This window comes from Sapajus apella, unplaced genomic scaffold (genome assembly GCF_009761245.1).
Source record: "Sapajus apella isolate SASKATOON/1434 unplaced genomic scaffold, GSC_monkey_1.0 scaffold155, whole genome shotgun sequence".
Classification (NCBI taxonomy): domain Eukaryota; kingdom Metazoa; phylum Chordata; class Mammalia; order Primates; family Cebidae; genus Sapajus; species Sapajus apella.
Genome location: NW_022437095.1, coordinates 731,913 through 750,273, shown reverse-complemented (window position 1 = coordinate 750,273; position 18,361 = coordinate 731,913). Strand labels below are relative to the sequence as shown.

The window sequence follows — 18,361 nt, the reverse complement described above, 5'->3', positions numbered from 1 at the left end:
TGCTTCCTGGGGTTGTTGTGAATTCAGGGACAGCTGCTGTCAGTGCCTGCCATCTGCCTCAGGGAGCCCACATTTATACAGATGTGGAGGCACTGATCATTTTTGATCAGCTGTGTGAATGAGTCATGTTGAACTGTGTTAGGACTCAACACCCAGGAGATGTGTGTGTGGTTTTGTGCCACACCATGCTGGGCCCAAAGTGCCAGGTGGGTAAGATGTGTTTGATGACTGTTCGGTTAAGAAATAAGCCATAAAAAAACAATGAGTTCGTGTCATTTGTAGGGACATGGATGAATCTGGAAACCATTCTCAGCAACCTGACACAAGAACAGAAAATCAAACACCACATGTTCTCACTCATAGGCGGGTGTTGAACAGTGAGAACACATGGACACAGGGAGGGGAGCATCACACACTGGGGTCTATTGAGGGGGAACAGGAGAGGGACAGTGGCGGGTAGGGAGGTTGGGGTGGGAAAATGCGAGGTATAGGTGATGGGGGGATGGAGGCAGCAAACCACATTGCCATGTATGTACCCATGCAACAATCCTGCATGTTCTGCACGTGTACACCAGAACCTAAAGTGCAATTATTTATTTATATATATATATATAAGAAATAAGCTTGTAGATCATCATTGCAGGAGAGCAGATAAGGGCCCGTGACGGAAGAGCAATGGGGCATTTGCCAAGAAAGAGAAGGGTGAGTGGTCTGTGGGGCAGAGGACAGTCCCAGGCTCTTTGTGACATTTTTGCTGTAGAAGACTCTCTTTCCCTATGTCCTTGTGCCTCTCTCCCAAGGCTGTTCTCAGGTGGGGTGAATGGGCACTGGTACCAGCTCCACTTAGTGCCGGCAGAACTCTGATGAACACTCTCGACCCTGTTTCAGACCCTCAGTGCAGATTCGAGCATGAATACTCTTCCTGTAGTGGTCTCCAGAGAGCCCTCGGTGCCGGCGTCTTGTGCTGTATCAGCAACATACGAGAGATCCCCCTCCCCAGCTCATTTACCCGAGTGAGTATTGGTGTTCTACTGGCGCCTTGGTGTTTACTGACTTGAGTGGCCTGTGATGTTGCATGAGATTCAAATATTGGGTGGCATTTTTACAGTGATCCCAAGGTGGCGGAGAAACAGAGGGAAGCCCACAGTGTGGACAGACTTCCTCCCGCCCTCACTGCGACAGCATGTAAATCGGTGCAGGTGAACGGAGCCGCCACGGTACGTACCTCGTGCCTGCCTTCCTGCACGACAGCCGCGAGGCTCTGGTGTGAACAGACGCTGCGCACTCCTGCACCTGCTCGTTTTTTAATCACATCTAATTTGGTGGGTTTTTATTTGGATCTGTGTTGTGTTTCCTGTACCAAATACCTTTAATATTTGCTAGTAATTTCCCACTACTCCAGTTCTTTCTTGGACCACGACATAGTCCTTAATTTCATTGTTGGTCAGTAGAGGTTTCTTGAGTAGTCACAAGACCCTAGCTCCTGTTTCTGTGTGTGTGTCTGTGTGTGTGCGTGCACACATGTTGTGTGTCTGATGAAGAGAAAGGAAGAGTAAGATGGTGGCCTAACCACCCGCCGATCCCTGTGGGCCCAGCAGGCCTGAACCCCAGCGACTTCTTTTCTGCTGGTTTCCCTACTGGGTGAACCATGGCCTCACTTACTCTGAATTGTGTCTTCTGTAGTTTAATCTTGGGTGAGCTTTTTCCTTGATTTGGTAGATTAATCCATTATTGTCCCCTGGGCTGAGTCTTAAAAAGAATTTTTTAATAAGCTAAAGTTATTAAAGGCCGGGCCGGGTGCGGTGGCTCAGGCCTGTAATCTCAGCACTTTGGGAGGCTGAGGCAGGGGGATCACAAGGTCAGGAGATCAAGACTATCCTGGCTAACGCGGTGAAACCCCATCTCTACTAAAAATATGAAAAATTTGCCAGTCGTGGTGGTATGCATCTGTAGTCCCAGCTACTTGGGCGGGCGAGGCAGGAGAATCGCTTGTACCTGGGAGGCAGTGAGCTGAGACCATGCCACTGCACTCCAGCCTAGGAGGCAGAGCGAGACTCTGTTGTTCCCGCCCTCCCTAAAATACTATGAAGGCGATAGTTTTGTAGGTGAGTGAAATATTTTAGTTTAGCCTTTACGCTTCCACTTATCTGAAAACCCTCTTATACATTTCTGTGAAGATTTTAGCTGCCTTCATCATTCTTACACATTTCCAGTTCTTTGTAGTTTGAAATGTGCAGACCATTTTTATTTAAAGACTGTTTTTAGAGTTTACCTTTCAACGTTGGGTACCATGTGAGAGTCCATTGCTCGCTGTGGGCACTCGGGACACCCCTCTGTTGTCCTGAGGTGGGGTGGTGAGCACAGGCAGCATCAGGACTCCTCCTAGGCTTCCACATTGCTCAAGCAGGCATAGGGCTGGATGGGGCATGGTGTTCAGTCAGCCCTTTTCTTCTCATGCCTTTTCTAATTTTATCCATTTTTTAGGCATTATTAGAGTAGCACAGAGGGAACGTTATACTGCAGAGGAAACCAAATCATTGAATTTTATGAACTTTCTAGAAGTTAAAAACACTAGTGAAGATGGAAACTTAGTTACAATTGAAAACTCTTTTATCTTAAGTGAACTTGATTTCCTGTCTTGTCCCTTGAGGCACGGTTTCACACAGGTAACCCGGAATTGTCTGTTTTCAGGAATTGCGAAAGCCCAGCTACGCAGAGATTTGTCAGAGAACGAGTAAAGAGCCTCCTTCTTCCCCATTGCAACCCCAAAAAGAACAAAAGCCAAACACTGCTAGTTGTGGGAAGGAGGAAAAGAAGCTGGCAGACCCTGTGGAGAGATACCGGGAGCCCCCAGCCCTCAAGTCCACACCTGGAGCCCCCAGAGACCAGAGGCGGCCGGCAGGGGGCCGACCCTCGCCCTCAGCCATGGGGAAGCGTCTCAGCCGAGAGCAGAGCACTCCCCCCAAGTCTCCTCAGTGAAAACCGTACGTCTGGGAGGGGTCGCAGAGCGCTGTGTTAACCACAAATGAGACACTCTTCCCACTCAGTGCGAGGGCGAGCCGCTGGTTAGGAGCTTGCAGTGTCTGAGGCCCGTGGGATCCTCAAGTTGGTTTTCTTCTGTGAGTTGGATTCTCCCCTCTTGAAAAAAAATCAATTTTTCAGGATTTAATTAATACAAACCTTATTTTAGGTTGGTGCTTAACTGGAGGTGATGCATAAGTCTGATTTTTTTTTTTTTCCCAAGATAGAAAATGCATTTATCCTAACAAATTGGTATTTTTTATTAAGCCTCCATGTGGCTCTGAACTTCAGCAAGCTATATATAGTGAGTTTTTCTAAATTAAGGGAACTATACTACTTTTTTTTTTTTTTTTTTTTGGTAACTAGTCTGCAAGTGCGTATCTCTAGAATGTCCCCACAGATGAATGAGGGCCAGTGGCCCTGGCAGAGGCAGGTGTGGCCTCATGGAGGCAGTGCTGGCCACGCCAGGGTATCAGTGCTGATGTGGGAGCTGTGCTTCCACCTAAGCCGTTAGTAGGGGACTCTGGCATTTAAGAATGTAGAGAGCGCATCCGTTTTGATCTTGTGGGCAGAGTGAACCTGCAGGGGCCACCCCAGGGAGACACGGAACCTTGGTTCTGACGCACTGCAAGCAAGTAACCAGCTTCTCACTCCAGTTTCAAGTGGTTATTATGTAATATAAATTCAAAGCACATTGTGAATAGAACCTAAATGAAAACATAAACTGTTGCCCACTGACATGTTACCGGAAGTTGCACCATGATGTTATTTTGACCCCTATGAGCTGACGGCTCCGGCCCTGCTCTGTGCACATTTCTGTCTGTATTCCCCAGCACTCTGGTTGGAGAGAGTCCACATCTTGGTCAGCTCCATGTGGACGTCTTCCTGTACTTCTGCATCAGCACATGGATTTAAGAGTTATGTGATTGTGAGAGAATGGTGTTTGTGGTTTTTCCCCTCTTTGGCTGGTGGAGGTTAACGATCCTGCTCTTTTTCCTCCGAGACGAGGGCCTCATTGGTTCACTTACGGAAGTGCTGCACTTCAAGAACCAGGATGCACTAAAGTTAGCAAGTTTATGATAAAGTTAAATATAAATTATTTTGTTTTAAAATGCCTAAAATTTTTCTTTAAGTATTCTAAGCAGCAAACATTAAAATAAGAATATTTCCTGCTAAATGTAACCATACACTTTATTCCACAAAATGTTATTTAACAAGACTGAGGGTTTTTTTTAAGAAAAAATTATTTCCATCCAATATTTAAAGACTTGAATTTTATTTAAACTTGAAAATGACTTTGCCTTAACTTTTGTATAAGACAGCTTAGAGTCCATGGAGCCCGGCCCTGGGTTGGCGTGAGTGGGTCAGAGTTACTCAGTTACTGTGTGGATCTCCTGTCGCTAGTTTTACTGAGTAAGCATACTGTAGTACAAGAGCTAGCAGTAGTTTTTGTAATATACCTTAAAGATCTTAATAAACAGTTGATCTTTTTTTCAGAATGTTGGAAAATCCTGTAAATGCAAATAGTCAATACTGTATTAAATATGTGCACTTGGGAGTGTGCTTTGCCTGTACAGTTGTAAATAATCAGAACATATTAAAAAGGTACCCTACAGAGAAAATTCTGATAAAAATTATTGATATATTATAAATGTTGCTGTTGAGCTGGATGTAGATAAACTAAGTGTTGTGGTTTGAATATTATTTTTGATTTGTTGAGATTTTTTTTCTCTTACATCGGTGTGTTGAACTGATTCTGCCTCTTTGCTGCAAAAGGGAATTGGAAAGTCTTATTAAAAGCCTCCAGATGTTTTCATAAAGTATGAAATGCATACTAATCATATCTAATGTGAAAGAGTTTTAAAGTATAGAGAGCAAACCTGGCAGGATCATAAACGAAGGTAAAAAGTAATCTAGTTAACATCACCTGCAGCTAAGCATGATCTACCCGCCAGAGGAAAACATGCCTGACATACGTGACCATTTCCTTTAAAGCAATTGCATTATTCAGATGCAGAGAAATAGCCACAGGGCTAGTGTTTTTCAAATGCATTTGAAAGAAACACGGGGATTTATTTTTTTGTAGTTGTCAGTTCACTGACCCCCCACCCGCCAAAAAAAATCAGAAATAATTAATCTCTGAAACCCAAACTCAATACTCTAAAAGCTGGGAGGCAACCCTGAGGCCTGGGCCTTTGAGGTGCATCTTTGCTAGGGAAGGGCCAGGGCGCCATCAGCCATTCCCAGATCACAACCCCCCCCATCCCCAGTGAATCCTTGGTTTTTAGTAATGAGAAGTCCTTTCCCCCAAGGTGTGAGCATTGCAGCGCAGTGTGTGTGGTTAGAGCCAGCGCAGTCCTTCACTTTGTTTGTCAGCTGAAGTGTGAGCTCACCAGCTGCGTGAGGAGGGCGGCGTGTTCAACAGCCAGTCACCGCTGGAGGGCTCTGCTGCCATCTGGTCAATACACTGTAGTACTGCCCAGCCAGCAACAGTCTTTGCATCAAGAACTGAAACCTTGCTCGGGTGTGATTTTTATAGCATCCTTTTTAATTAAGCAAAGGTGAAATACCAGATAGCTATATAATCTCCAAAAAAAAACCTGATATTACTTTGAGCGTTTCCACTCAGAAGAAAATGGGAATTACAGTACGAAGCTGTGATGGTGCATGCGGGCCATCAAAAAGCGATGAGAGTGTCTTTCATACTTTTTTTTTTTTTTAAAGTTAACGCCTTCCTTTATCCCTAGTGGTATCTCAGGTTATAGAATCAGAGATGCAGCAATGACAAATGGCATTTTAACTTGTAAAATCGTGTGATGATGCTTATCATTTTGAAATAGAAGAATAAAAACCTGGCCATTTCTCCAAACATGAATTTCAAATGGAGTAGTTGTTCTCTGAGAGTTAGTGTCTTGACATTTCCACCCAGGCTGTCTGTCATCACATCACTGCTGTCACTGGCGGTGGCAGTAAACGTCTTGCATTGCTGTGTTAGTCAGGATCTCTGCAGTTCAGGCTTAAAACCAGTTTAGTGTGCCTGGGCGATGGGTAGTGGTGGTGCATGCCTGTCAGCGTGCCCCGCTGGCGAGCTGTAGTTGCGGCTTGCATGCCTCACGGCCCACTAGAGGCCTGCAGACAATCCAGGCAAGGGCGCTGACCACTGGCAGTTCACAGCGCAGGGGTGCTGCGAAGACACTCTTTGAGGGTTTTGTTTTTGTTCTGCTTCTTTTCATTAAGACTGGAATCAAGCTTACATGTAAACTATTGGTAATTTAAGTTTCCTTTTGTGTCATTCAGTGTAAAACTGTCTTAATTTGAAAAAAAAAATGTAGGTTATGAAAATAAAGATTTAGGCACTGTTCAATTTTTCTTTTCATTTTTTTTTTAATTAAAATTTCTTCAAGAATGCATCTTTTCTAAACATAGTTTTTCGTCTGTTCCCATAAGCATGAGAAAGAAAGATGGGCCTCATATATTATTGGATCCTAAAGGCTTCTCTCACCCACGTTGGGGCTGGCTGCGGCACATGGGGCTCACACTTTGTGTTTTCGTGGTTCAGAGTTGGCGTTAACATCAAGTGCTCATGGGGAGACAGTCATTACCCTGACCGCCAGGATTTACCACAAAAATAGATGTTCCTGTATCAGGGCTTTCATTTGTTTTGTGAAAATGGCACTCTCTCTAAAGCTGTGTTCCCGAAGCTGTTTGGAACTGAGCTTGGGTCCTCTTGGTGACAGACTCACCCTCAGGCAGCAGTGATGCCTGCACTAGGAAGAGGCTGGCAGGAGGCAGGCCCCTCCTGTGCCAGGCACTGAGTGGATGGGGGTCTGATGAAGAGGCTGGCAGGAGGCGGGCCCCTCCTGTGCCAGGCACTGAGTGGATGGGGGTCTGATGAAGATGTTGGTGGACTGACCTTCCTCCTCTGTGCATTGCCTTTTCATGTCGTCTTCCCATTTTCAGTCTTTTTGTGATAGAATTCATTATCTGTTCAGGCTATTAATCCTTTGTTATATATGTTACAAGTACTTTCTTTCAACCTACCAGTTGTCTTGACTCTTAACATTATTTATAATAGTATCTTTAATGGTGTTTAATTTTTTTTTTGAGACGGAGTTTTGCTCTTGTTACCCAGGCTGGAGTGCAATGGCGCGATCTCGGCTCACCGCAACCTCTGCCTCCTGGGTTCAAGCAATTCTCCTGCCTCAGCCTCCCAAGTAGCTGGGACTACAGACGTGCGCCACCATGCCCAGCTAATTTTTGTATTTTTTAGTAGAGACGGGGTTTTACCATGTTGACCAGGATGGTCTTGATCTCTTGACCTCGTGATCCACCCGCCTCGGCCTCCCAAAGGGCTGGGATTACAGGCGTGAGCCACTGCGCCCAGCCATATGGTGTTTAATTATTATGTAGTAAAATTTATCAGTCTTCTCCTTTATTGTTTGAGTGTCTTGGACTTGCTTAAGAAGGCTTTCCCTACTCCAGAGTCATAAAGATAATTTGTGTGTGTGTGTGTGTGTGTGTGTGTGTGTGTGTGTGTGTGTGTGCGCGCCTTTAATCTGGCTGGGCTTGATCGTGTGTGTGGTGTGTGCTTAGACAGGAACCCAGTTTTATTTTCTGCCATGTGGAAAGATTCTCTCTCCAGTATCACTTACCAGTGAGCTCACTTCTCTCCACTGGTCTGCAGTGCCACCCTTGTTACTTACAGACTTCCCATGTGTGTGTGGGTCTCTACCTGGGCTCTCCGTTCTACACTGCCTCTCGCTTTCCCTTTCTGTCCTAGCACCAGAGCATTTAACTCACCTGTCATCCTGTGTTGCAGAGAAATTCCTTCATAGAACTCATCACAGTGTGATTGTGCTCCCTGAGGGCAGGAATTATGCCATCTGGATCACCAGCCTCCCCTGCCCTTAGCACGCGTCTGAAAATCAGCAGATACACGGTAAATGTGTGTTAATGAAGTATACTTTGTGTCTTCTCTGTGCACAGCACTGCCCTGGGAAGAAATAGGATGAGGTATTGAGTCGCTGTCACCACATTAACAGATCCTCCCCCCCACCCCCCGAACTCCCTGGCTGGTGGTGATCACCATGTATCTGTGGATTGGCTGCAGGGCTCTGCTGGAGTCAGCAGGTCCCACAAAAGAGCCAGGGCTTAGTCTCCTCATGGCTGTCGGAGATGTATAAGACCCAAACCCTAAAGGTTTACATACTTCATGCCACCCCTCTCCACCAAGTTTGGAATTGTATTCCATTCCTTGCTCTAGCCACATCTTTTAATAGTGCTAAAATCCTGTGTTCCTCTAAAAGTGGATTGAACTAACAACTGAGTAAGGACCACGTGTGTGGCTGGACCTGCTTGGGCACAGGCCATTTCCCATCTGAGTAAACTGCTGGTCTCTTGGATGAAGGTGCATGTGGGCGTTTCCACCATGGAGAGGAAGGATAGTAGGTGAAGCCGAAGGCCAGGAAGGAAGGACGTAGCCTAAGCTGCAGTGGCTTAGCCAGAGGCCCTTCAGGTGTGTATGGAACTTACAACACAGGCCATAGCCAAGCGCGTGATGCCTTGGAGCATATACATGGCCAGAGAAGCTAAGCGCTGCCCTGGTGGAGCTGGAGGGCCGCACGGCCCAGGATGGCGTAGGAGATTGTGAAGAGGATCCTGATGCAGGCTGAGTCACCCTCTAGGCTTGAGCCCAGGAGCAAGGGATAAGCAGCTTCACCCAGAGGGGCTTGTGGGACCAAGTGGGGACAGGCTGTCTGGTGGGGGGAGAGCAACCACCAGGCCCCTGGGCAGATCAGTGAGCTTCCAGGAGATGGAGTTGCAGAGGAGAGCGGGTTTCCCCTCTGCCTTTCATCTGAGACCAGGATCTCCTTGGCTGGAGCAGCCGCTTTTCCCAGCTGAAGCTCACTATGTGTTCACTACACAGGATGGGAGTGTAAACACGTTCAGTGTAGGAAAGGCTCTGACGTTAGATGCGAGTGCAGAAACGGGGCGTTTACAGGTGCAGCTGGCCACCTCCGAGGGCCGCCGCAGTCTTCCTCACCCCCCTCCTAACGGGACTTGTTCCACGCATGCGCACTGAGGACCACGTGTCGTCGGACTGATCTGCCTTTAGGACCCTAGACTCTAGTTAATGTCTTTGCTCCGAAGTGTTGCTTGGATACTAACAAAGCCCGGCTCTTCTTCCCTGACGTCTGTGTGGCGTGCCGTCTTTCATCCTCCTCCTTTCGGCCCGCCTGTGTCCTATCTGAAGGGAGTTGCTTGCGGACAGCACGGAGTGGCAGGTGTTTGTGATCTACTCCGCCAGCCTCAGTCTTGTAACTGTTGCTTACGGACCAATTGCACCACCCCTTTTGCTGTTTCCTGCTGCCCTATTTCTTTTTTCCCTTGCCTTCCTGGGGATTATAATTTGCCATTTCTCAGTTCTCACGCTGTCAGCTCCTAGCTGACCTCCTGCTGTTGCGTCTCCCCTTTCCTGAGGCCAGCGGGGGCAGCGCCCTCTGCAGTGTCTGTGCTTTCCCACTGGGTGTTTCTTCCAGGCCCACACCTTTCTCCCTCCTGCAATGCGGTGCCTTCCATACCAGCTGAATTACATCAGCCTGGGCCCGGGGGCCTGTGTGATGCGCTGTCCCCTGTGGAGAAAGGCGGGGCTCCAGGCTGCTGTCAGGCCAGCCCACCGTGGCGGCAGTTTGGGGTATTGCAACCAGACATCTTAACCTCGGGGTGGGGGGGTGGGGGTGGGGAGGGAAGAGTTCCTTGTGTGACTTTGGGAATAAGGGAAAAGTTGCCAGTAAATTTTACATCTTATTGGCCAGATTTAGGACCTAAACACCATCACAGGGAAGAGGCTTTCATGCAAGTGAAGTCCATCCTGGGCTCTGGGGTGGGGCCAGGTCCCCCAAGGTGCATGGTGACGGAGAGGTGGGTCCCTGAACAAAACCGGGGCCATTGAGAAAAAAGGGGTAACTAAGAGTCTACTAACAGTCTACCCCGTACATTTGAGCTCCTCAGCCCTGGCCTGCTCAGCCTCCTGTGTCCTTGGCGTGGCCACCTGCATGCAGTCAGTGCATGTCTCTGATGGGACTACCCACTGTCCGGCCTCGATCCTCCTGCTCCTCACAGGAGCCCCATCTCCACGGGCAGCCCCGACGCAGACAGGCAACCCAAATCTTTTGCCAGCCTTGGTTCTTCCCTGTGTCCCTCCAAGAGTCCCACTCACTCCTGCCTTTGCCTTGTCCAGCCCAGCCATCTCGTCGCCAGTGTCCCTGCCGCTGTACTCCACCCAGCCCGAGGGTTCCTTTGTGGTAGTGACCGTGCCCTGTTCCCTTACATTGAACGCTCCGATGGTTTCCCGCAGGAAGGAATAAGGTTTAGACATACGCACCTTCAGGTCCCTCCCGGGAGCCCTCCGTAACCCACCTGCAACTTCAACTCTGAGCACACACCCTCCGCCCACACTGCCAGGGACCTGCTGGCCCCTTCCCTCGGAATTTCTCCCACTTTTCGCAAGATATTTGCCCTTCTCAGAGATGCCTGGCACCATCTCCAACAGCCGCCCGTCACCTGCCTCTGTCCCCGTCTTCCTCTGCAGCACTCAGCACTGTTTGCAGTCTTCTGAGGAGTCTGCTTCTGGCCTGAGCCCCGAGGGCTTGGCAGCCGTGGAGGCTCTTCCCCTGGGTACCTGCAGCACCTGTGCAGGGGATGCTCCTGGGTCCATCCCTAGCCCGGTGTCCAGATGCTGTGGACAGGCACCAGAGGTAGCTCTGCAGAGGCCATCAGGACCTGCACGGACTCCCGAGGCTGCGTCCATGACTCAGCCCGTGCAGGTACACGCCTCGGCTTGCACGCTTCTCCCCTCCCTGCGCGGGCAGCCTCGGCATGCACACCTGCCACGTCTGTGCCCGCCTCTTTCTTGGTCCCTGCTTGCTTGCTGGATTCCTGTCTGCCCTTCTCCGTGCAGCAGCCTAGGGGTCCTTCCATCCCAGCTCAAAAGCCCAGAGGTACCCACGTGCCTGGTTCAGAGCAGAGACCAGAGGCCAAGGGGCTGGCCGGAGGCTAGGCCCTGCACCCTCAGCGTCCCCTGCAACCTCGGGGCCCCCTGCGTGTCTTCCGGCCTCCAGACGCCCCTTTGAGGCCCAGAAGCTGCCTGGTAGGAACTAACCTGGAGGGAGAGGTCAGGAGGGAGGGGAAGAGCCTGGGCCACCTGCTGCTAGATGGGGGAGGGCTAGAAAGAAACCGTCAGCACCGTGAGCCCAGGGTGGAGCTCACATGGGTTCGTGGTGTAGACACTAAGCTGGGGAAGTGGGGAGAGAGGAGCCCCAGAGAGGAGAGGCAGGCACCGTCTTTTAGCCAGAGGAGCCCAGAGTGGCAGGAGGACGTGGCCTCAGCCAGGACTTAGGCTCCAGCCGTGCCGCACGCTGGGGATGTCACCAGCACCCACTTAGGGCGTGGAAAGCCATCAGCCCTCCCCATGCCCTTAACAAGAGCAGTTGTAAAGCAGCCTTTAAATAAGGATTTTCCCCAGGTGAGGAGAATCGGCACAGCTTGAGGTGTGAGGCACTCGTACCCCTGTGCAAAACCCACCCTGTGGACAGCGGGTTTGTGGTATCCCAAGGCTGGGAAGGTATCTTGGACTTTTCGCCTTGCCACTGTCCAGGATACATGTTTTGGCCTCATCCTTCCTATTAGAAACTCAGGTGGTCCCATCTCGTTGGCAGCCAGAGACCTCAGGGTGGCGCCTGATGGAGGGGCCTTCCAGGGAGGCCACCCCTCCTCAGGCCGCCCACCGTCCCCAGCACAGGTCTCCAAGGTCCTCCCTGAGGAGCCAGGGCCAGGCTCATCGGCATCACATTGCCCCTGCTGTGCTGCTGGCACACAGGAGTGGCGCAGGCAGAGCCCGCCCAGCCCTGGCAGCTCTGTGGGACCTTGGCTGTGCCCTCCCGGGCGGGTGGTCCTGCCACAGGAGAGCCCTGAGTGACTGCCGCCAGCTGCACCCTGCAAAGCTTCATCTTGCTTCCCCTGTGGCTTGGAGAGCGCGGTCAGCTTTGCTTGTAAGCATGTGTGTTACTTAGAGTCGTATTTGGTCATGCCAGGTGAAATTGCTGTTTTTAGAGGTCAAAGTGATCAAGTGGCAACTTTATATGGTTCCAGCTAATATTTAGGTTACATTTATGTTCTGATGAAACAGTTTTATGCTAATGACCCATGTTTGTGGATGACTGCAGAAAATATACTGAAGCTTAATGGTGACAATGAAAACTTCAAACCTAAATGTAAAATTTTTAAAAAATATGAAAAAATGTTGGCAGAGCTCACCCAAAGAAAACAGCCAACCCAGTTATTGTCATAGAGGCACAATGTTTAAGGTAAAATGCTTGAACAGCATTTCTGTAAAAATCACAATTTTTACATTTCAAGTTTGTTGAATTTTTTGCTTTTTCCTCCTAAACTACAGGCAGCTCACCCACCCACCCCACGTTCCCTCCCACTGGCCACAAATGGTTGGAAACATGACGCGGCCCCTCAGCACAGGACTGGCCAGTGCTGAGACTGCAGAGGGCACAGAGTGAGCTGAGAGGTTCCCTGCCAGTGACTCAAGTCGGGAGGGCCCTGAGTGTCGCAGAATCTAAGGGGCCACCTCTCCTAGAAGCACAGGCCTCTCACCTGTGCTGTCAGTGGGGAGTCCCGAGGAGCTTGTCCAGGGAGCGATGCTTCAAGGTGAGAAAGGCCAGAACGTCACCCAGCCCAGGACCGCCTCGAGGTGCCCACACCTCCCATCTGTGCACAGCCAGGACTGGGCAGGACCGCCGATGGGAGGTGTGGAGAGGCGGGGGTCATGGGCCCTGTCTGGCCAGACAGCAGGAACCCAGGTGGCACGAGTGTGGGCCCTCATGTCTCCAGGAGAAGCCGCCTTCCTTTCCTGGAGCAGATGGCCCCACCCTCATGTCATTGGCCCGCCTGACCTCTGGTTTGGCAGGAAAGAGGCATTTCCCACCCTGTTTAGGATGTCATTCGAGCCTGAAGACCAGACTTGGAGAGACAGGGCTCTGGGAGGGCTGGGTCGGGGCAGGGACAGGGGGACAAGCTGCACTGTGTCCTGGCCGTTCCATGGGAGGAAAACTGCTAACTCCCTCTGGGACAGCCATATGGGCTGCAAAATGGCTGCAGCCTGGACGCCAGGCTGGGCCTGTGGGAGCCAGCCTCACCCAGGTCAGTGACCGGCCAGTGAGTGCCAGGCAGACACCCCCACAGGCAAGAACCCTGGGCCGCTTCTCAGTAAACCCAGAGAAGCTCCCAGCCCTGCTCTGAGGGGCTCCTGCAGTGTGAATGGGAGCATCCTGCCACCCCCAGAAAAGCCCAGCAGGAGACAGGGGAAGTTATTTTTGAAATATTTTATTTGACTATGCCCAAAATAGGACCATTTCAACACAATCTACATGAAACACGATGAAGGAGACAGTTTGTGTTGTGTGGCCGTGACTGTGTCACATGGCACGAGGCTGAAGGGTGGCCCTGGCTGCTGCAGCCAGAGCTCTATCCTGGGGTCTCCTGAGACCTGGGACAGCACATGGGGGTCATGCCCCTCGAGGACTGAAGCTCGTTGTCCTCGTCCTTGGCTTGCAGGCAGGAGGGTGTGGGTTGAGTGGCTACGTGGCGGTGATTCCACGCTTCTGCCCTGGGGACATCAGAGCATTGCTGGCTTACTTTGCACAGCTGATCCAAAGGATTCTGATGCGTGCAGCCATGTGGGGCAGGCGGGAGGACCAGGACTGCAGGACCCACATTTCCACCAACAGTGTATCAGCATTCTCTTTTCTCTGCAGCTTCGCCAGCATCTATTATTTTTTGACTTTAGTAATAGCCATTCTGGCTGGGCACAATGGCTCACATCTGTAATCCTGGCACTTTGGGAGGCTAAGGCAGGAGGGTTGCTTGAGCCCAGGAGTTTGAGGCCAACCTAGGCAACACAGCAAGACCTCGTCCCTACAAAAAATAAAAGTAGCTGGGTGTGGTGGCACACACCTGTAGTCCCAGCCATTTTGGGGGGCTGAGGTGAAAGCATCCTTTAAGCCCAGGAGTTGAAGGCTGCGGTGTGCTGTGATCATGCCACTGCACTCCAGCCTGGTCAACAGACCAAGACCCTGTCCTAAAAAAACACAAAAATCCTAAATAATAATAGCCATTCTGACTGGAGTGAGATAGTGTCTAATTGTGGTTTTGACTTGCATTTCTCTGATGTTTAGCAATACGGAGCATTTTTTCACATTTGTTGGTCACTTGTGCTTTCTTTTGAGAAGCGTCTGTTCATGTCTTTTGCCTGCTTTTAAATTGGGTTATGTGTTTTTTGCTTGTTGATTTCTTTAAGTTTTTTATAGATTCTGGATATTACATCTTGGTAGAATGCATAGTTTACAAATATTTTCCCCTAGTCTGTAGTTCATCTGTTTACTCTGTTGATAGTTTCTTTTGCTGTTCAGAAGCTTTTTAGTTTAGGTCTGTGTCAAGTTTTGTTTTTTGTTGTGATTGCTTCTGAGGATTTAGTCATAAATTCTTTGCCAAGGCTGATTTCCAAAATGGTGATTCCTAAGACTTTTTCTAGGATGTGTATAATTTGAGGTTTTACATTTAAATCTTTAATGTATCTTGAGTTAATTTTTGTATGTGGTGAGAGGTAGGGATCCAGTGTCATTCTGTGTATGGCTAGCCAGTTATCCCCGCACCAGTTATTGAATAGGGAGTCCTTTCTTCATTGCTTATTTTTGTCGACTTTGACCAAGATCAGATGGCTGTAGATGTGTGGCTTTATTTCTGTGTTCTCTATTCTGTCCTATTGGTCTTTGGGACTGTTTTGGTATCAGTATCATGCTGTTTTGGTTACTGTAGCCTCATAGTATAGTTCGAAGTCAGGTAATGTGAGGTTTCCAACTTTATTTATTTGTTTTTTTTGCTTAGGATTGCTTTGGCTATTCAGGCTCTTTTTTGTTCAATATGAATTTTGGAATAGTTCTAAAATTTTTCATAATTTTTCTGGTTCAGTGAAAAATGATGGTGATTTGATAGGCATGCATTGAATCTGTAGATTGCTTTGGGCAGTATGGCCATTTTAGCTACATTGATTCTTCGAATCTATGAGCATGGAATGTTTTTTCATTTATTAGTGTCATGTGTGATTTCTTTCATTAGTATGTTTTAGCTCTCGTAGAGATCTTTCACCTTCTTCGTTAGATGTATTCCTAGGTATTTTAATTTTTTTCTGGTTATTGTAAATATGTGTTCTTGATTTGGCTCTCAGCTTGAGTGTTATTGGTGCATAGAAAAGCTACTGATTTGTATATATTGATTTTGTATTCTGAAATTTTACTGAAGTCATTTGTCAAGTCTAAGAGCCTTTTTGGCCATCTTTAGGGTTCTCTAGGTACAGATTCATATCATCTGCAAAGAAAGATAGTTTGACTTCTTTTCCAATTTGAATGCCTTTTTCTTTCTTTTCCGTGACTGCTCTGGCTGGTACTTCCAGTACTATGTGGACTAGGAGTGGTGAGAATGGGCATCCTTGTCTTTTCCAGTTTTCAAGGGGACTGCTTCCAGTTTTTACCATTCAGGATGATGTTGGCTGTTGGTTTGTCATAGATGGCTCTTATTATTTTGAGGTTTGTTCCTTTGACGATTTTCATGTTCCTTTGATAGTTCCTTGAGGATTTTTTCATTAAGGGATGTGGGATTTTATCAAAAGCTTTTTTCTGCATTTATTAAAATGCTTATGTCTGGGACCAGTGGCTCACACCTGTAATCCCAGCACTTTGGGAGGCCAAGGCGGGCATATCACTTGCCATCAGGAGTTCAAAAACCAGCCTGGCCAACGTGGTGGGCGCCTGTAATCCCAGCTGCTCAGGAGACTGAGACAGGAGAATTGCTTGAGCCCATGAGGCGGAAGTTGCAGTGAGCAAAGACTGTGCCATTGCACTCTAGCCTGGGTGACTGAGTGAGACTCTGCCTCAAAAAAAAAAAAAAGATATTATATGGTTTGTGTGTTTAATTTTGTTTAAGTGGTAAATCATATTTATTGATTTGTGTATGTTAAACCAACCTTGTATCCCAGGAATGAAGCCTACTTGATCATGGTGAATTCTTCTTGATGTGCTGTTGAATTCGGTTTGCTAGTATTTTGTTGAGGATTTTTATATCTGTGTTCATCAGGGATATTGGCTTGTAGTTTGCTTTTTTCATCTTGTTTTTGCCAGGTTTTGGTAAAAGGATGATGTTGACTTCATAGAAGAAGTTAGAGAGGAGTCCCTTCTCAATTTTTTTGGAATGATTCATTGGAATTGGTACCAGCTCTTCTTGATAAATCTGGTAGACTTTGGCTGTGAATCCATCTATTCCATGGCTTTTTTTGATTGGTAGGTTTATTACTGCTTCAATTTCATAACTCAGTATTGGTCTGTTCAAGCTTGGTTGGTTTGCTTGTTTGTTTCCTGCACAATCTTGGGAGATTCTGTGTTTCCTTTGTTAATCTAGCTAGCAGTATAACAATCTTGTCTAGTCTTTCAAATAACCAACTATTAGTTTCATCGATCTTTTGTGTGGATTTTTGCATTTCAGTTTCATTCCGTTCTGCTCTGATTTTGGTTATTTCTTTCCTTCTGCTAGATTTGGGGTTTGTTCTTGTTTTTCTAGTTTCACTAGGTGTGATGTTAGATTGCTAATTTGAGATCTTCATAACTTTTTGAGATAGGTGTTTATCACTACAAACTTTGCTCTTATTACTGCTTTTGTTGCATCCCAGATATTTTAGTATATTGTGTCTCTGTTTTCATTTCTTTTAAAGAAATTTTTGACTTCTGCCTTAATTTTGTTGTTTACTCAAAAGTTATTCAGGAGCAAAGTTGCTTAATTTTCATGTAGCTGTATGGTTTTCAGAGATTTTCTTGGTACTGATTTCTATTTTTATTCCACTATGGTCTGAGAGTATGGTTGGTATCATTTCAATTTTGTTTGAATTTATTGAGACTTGCTTTATGGCCAATCTTGGAGTATATTCCATGTGCAGATGAGAAGACTGTATGTTCTGTGGTTGATAGGTGAAGGGTTCTGTAGGTATCTGTTAGGTCCAATTGGTCGTGTTAAATTTAAGTCCAGAATTTCTTATTCTTTCATGATCTGTCTAATGCTGTCAGTGGCGTATTGAAATCCCCCACTATTATTGTATGATCATCTAAGTCTTTTTGTAAGTGTAGGAGTACTTGTTTTATGAATCTGATGGTCTAATGTTGGATGCATATATATTTAGGATAGTTTTCTTGTTGAATTGAAGCCTTATCATTATGTAATACCCTTCTTTGTCCTTTTTTAAATTTTTTAACTGTTGTTAGTTTAATATCTAAGCATAGTAACCCCTGCTCTTTTTTGTTTTCCATTCCTCTGACCCTTTACTTTGAGCCTATGGGTGTTGTTACATGTGAAGTGGGTCTCTTGAAGATAGCAGAGAGATGGGTTTTGCTTTTTTATTCAACTTGCCACTCTGTACCTTTTAAGTGGGGTGTTTAGACCATTTACATTCAAGGTTAATATTGATATGTGAGGTGTTGATCCTATCGTGAAGTTGTTAGCTGGTTGCTTAGTTTCTATTGTATGGATGCTTTATAAGGTCCATAATACGCTGTACTTATGTGTATTTTTGTGGCAGTAGGTATCATTATTTTGTTTCCATGTTCAGAGTTCCCTTAAGGGTGTCTTGTAAGGCTGGTCTAGCAGCAGTGAATTCCCTTAGCATTTGCTTGCCTGAAAAAGATTTTATTTCTCTATTACTTACGAAGCTTAGTTCAGCGAGATATGAAATTCTTGGTTGGAATTTTTTTTCCTTAAGGATGCTGATAATAGGTCCCCAATCTCTCCTGGCTTGTGAGGTTTCTGCTGAGACGTCTGCTGTTAGCCTGATCGGGTTCTCTTTGTACATAAATGACCTTTTTCTCTAGCAGCTGTTATGATTTTTTTAAGTGTTGACCTTGGACTGTCTGGTGACGATATGCCTTGGTGATACTCCTTTTGAATAGATCTCAGAGGCTGATATGGTTTGGCTGTGTCCCTACCCAAATCTCATCTTGAATTGTAGCTCGCAAAATCCCCATGTGTCATAGGAGTGACCCAATGGAGGTGATTAAATCATAGGGATGGCTTTTTTCTATGCTGTTTTGGTAAAGTGAAGAAGTCTCATGAGATCTGATGGTTTTATAAAGGGCCCCTGCATACGCTGTCTTGCCACCATGTAAGATATGCCTTTGCTCCTCCTTTGTCTTCTGCTATGATTGTGAGGCCTCCCCAGCCATGTGGAACTGTGAGT

General features: G+C 47.2%; 1 protein-coding gene across 10 annotated transcripts in view; it reads left to right on the top strand.

Moving 5' to 3' along the window:
• LARP4B (La ribonucleoprotein 4B) overlaps nt 1-6,385 on the top strand; it is a 114,794-nt gene extending 108,409 nt beyond the window's left edge. For 4 of the 10 annotated variants that reach the window (XM_032266113.1, XM_032266115.1, XM_032266116.1 and 1 more), the window contains 3 exons: nt 889-1,013; nt 1,109-1,322; nt 2,692-6,385. In XM_032266113.1, coding sequence (XP_032122004.1) covers nt 889-1,013; nt 1,109-1,322; nt 2,692-2,979 — 627 coding nt within the window. In that variant the 3' untranslated portion in view covers nt 2,980-6,385. The remainder of the gene's footprint in view (nt 1-888; nt 1,014-1,108; nt 1,323-2,691) is intronic. The other 6 variants (XM_032266108.1, XM_032266111.1, XM_032266110.1 and 3 more) reach the window with 2 other exon arrangements.
• Nucleotides 6,386-18,361: the final 11,976 nt, after the last annotated feature.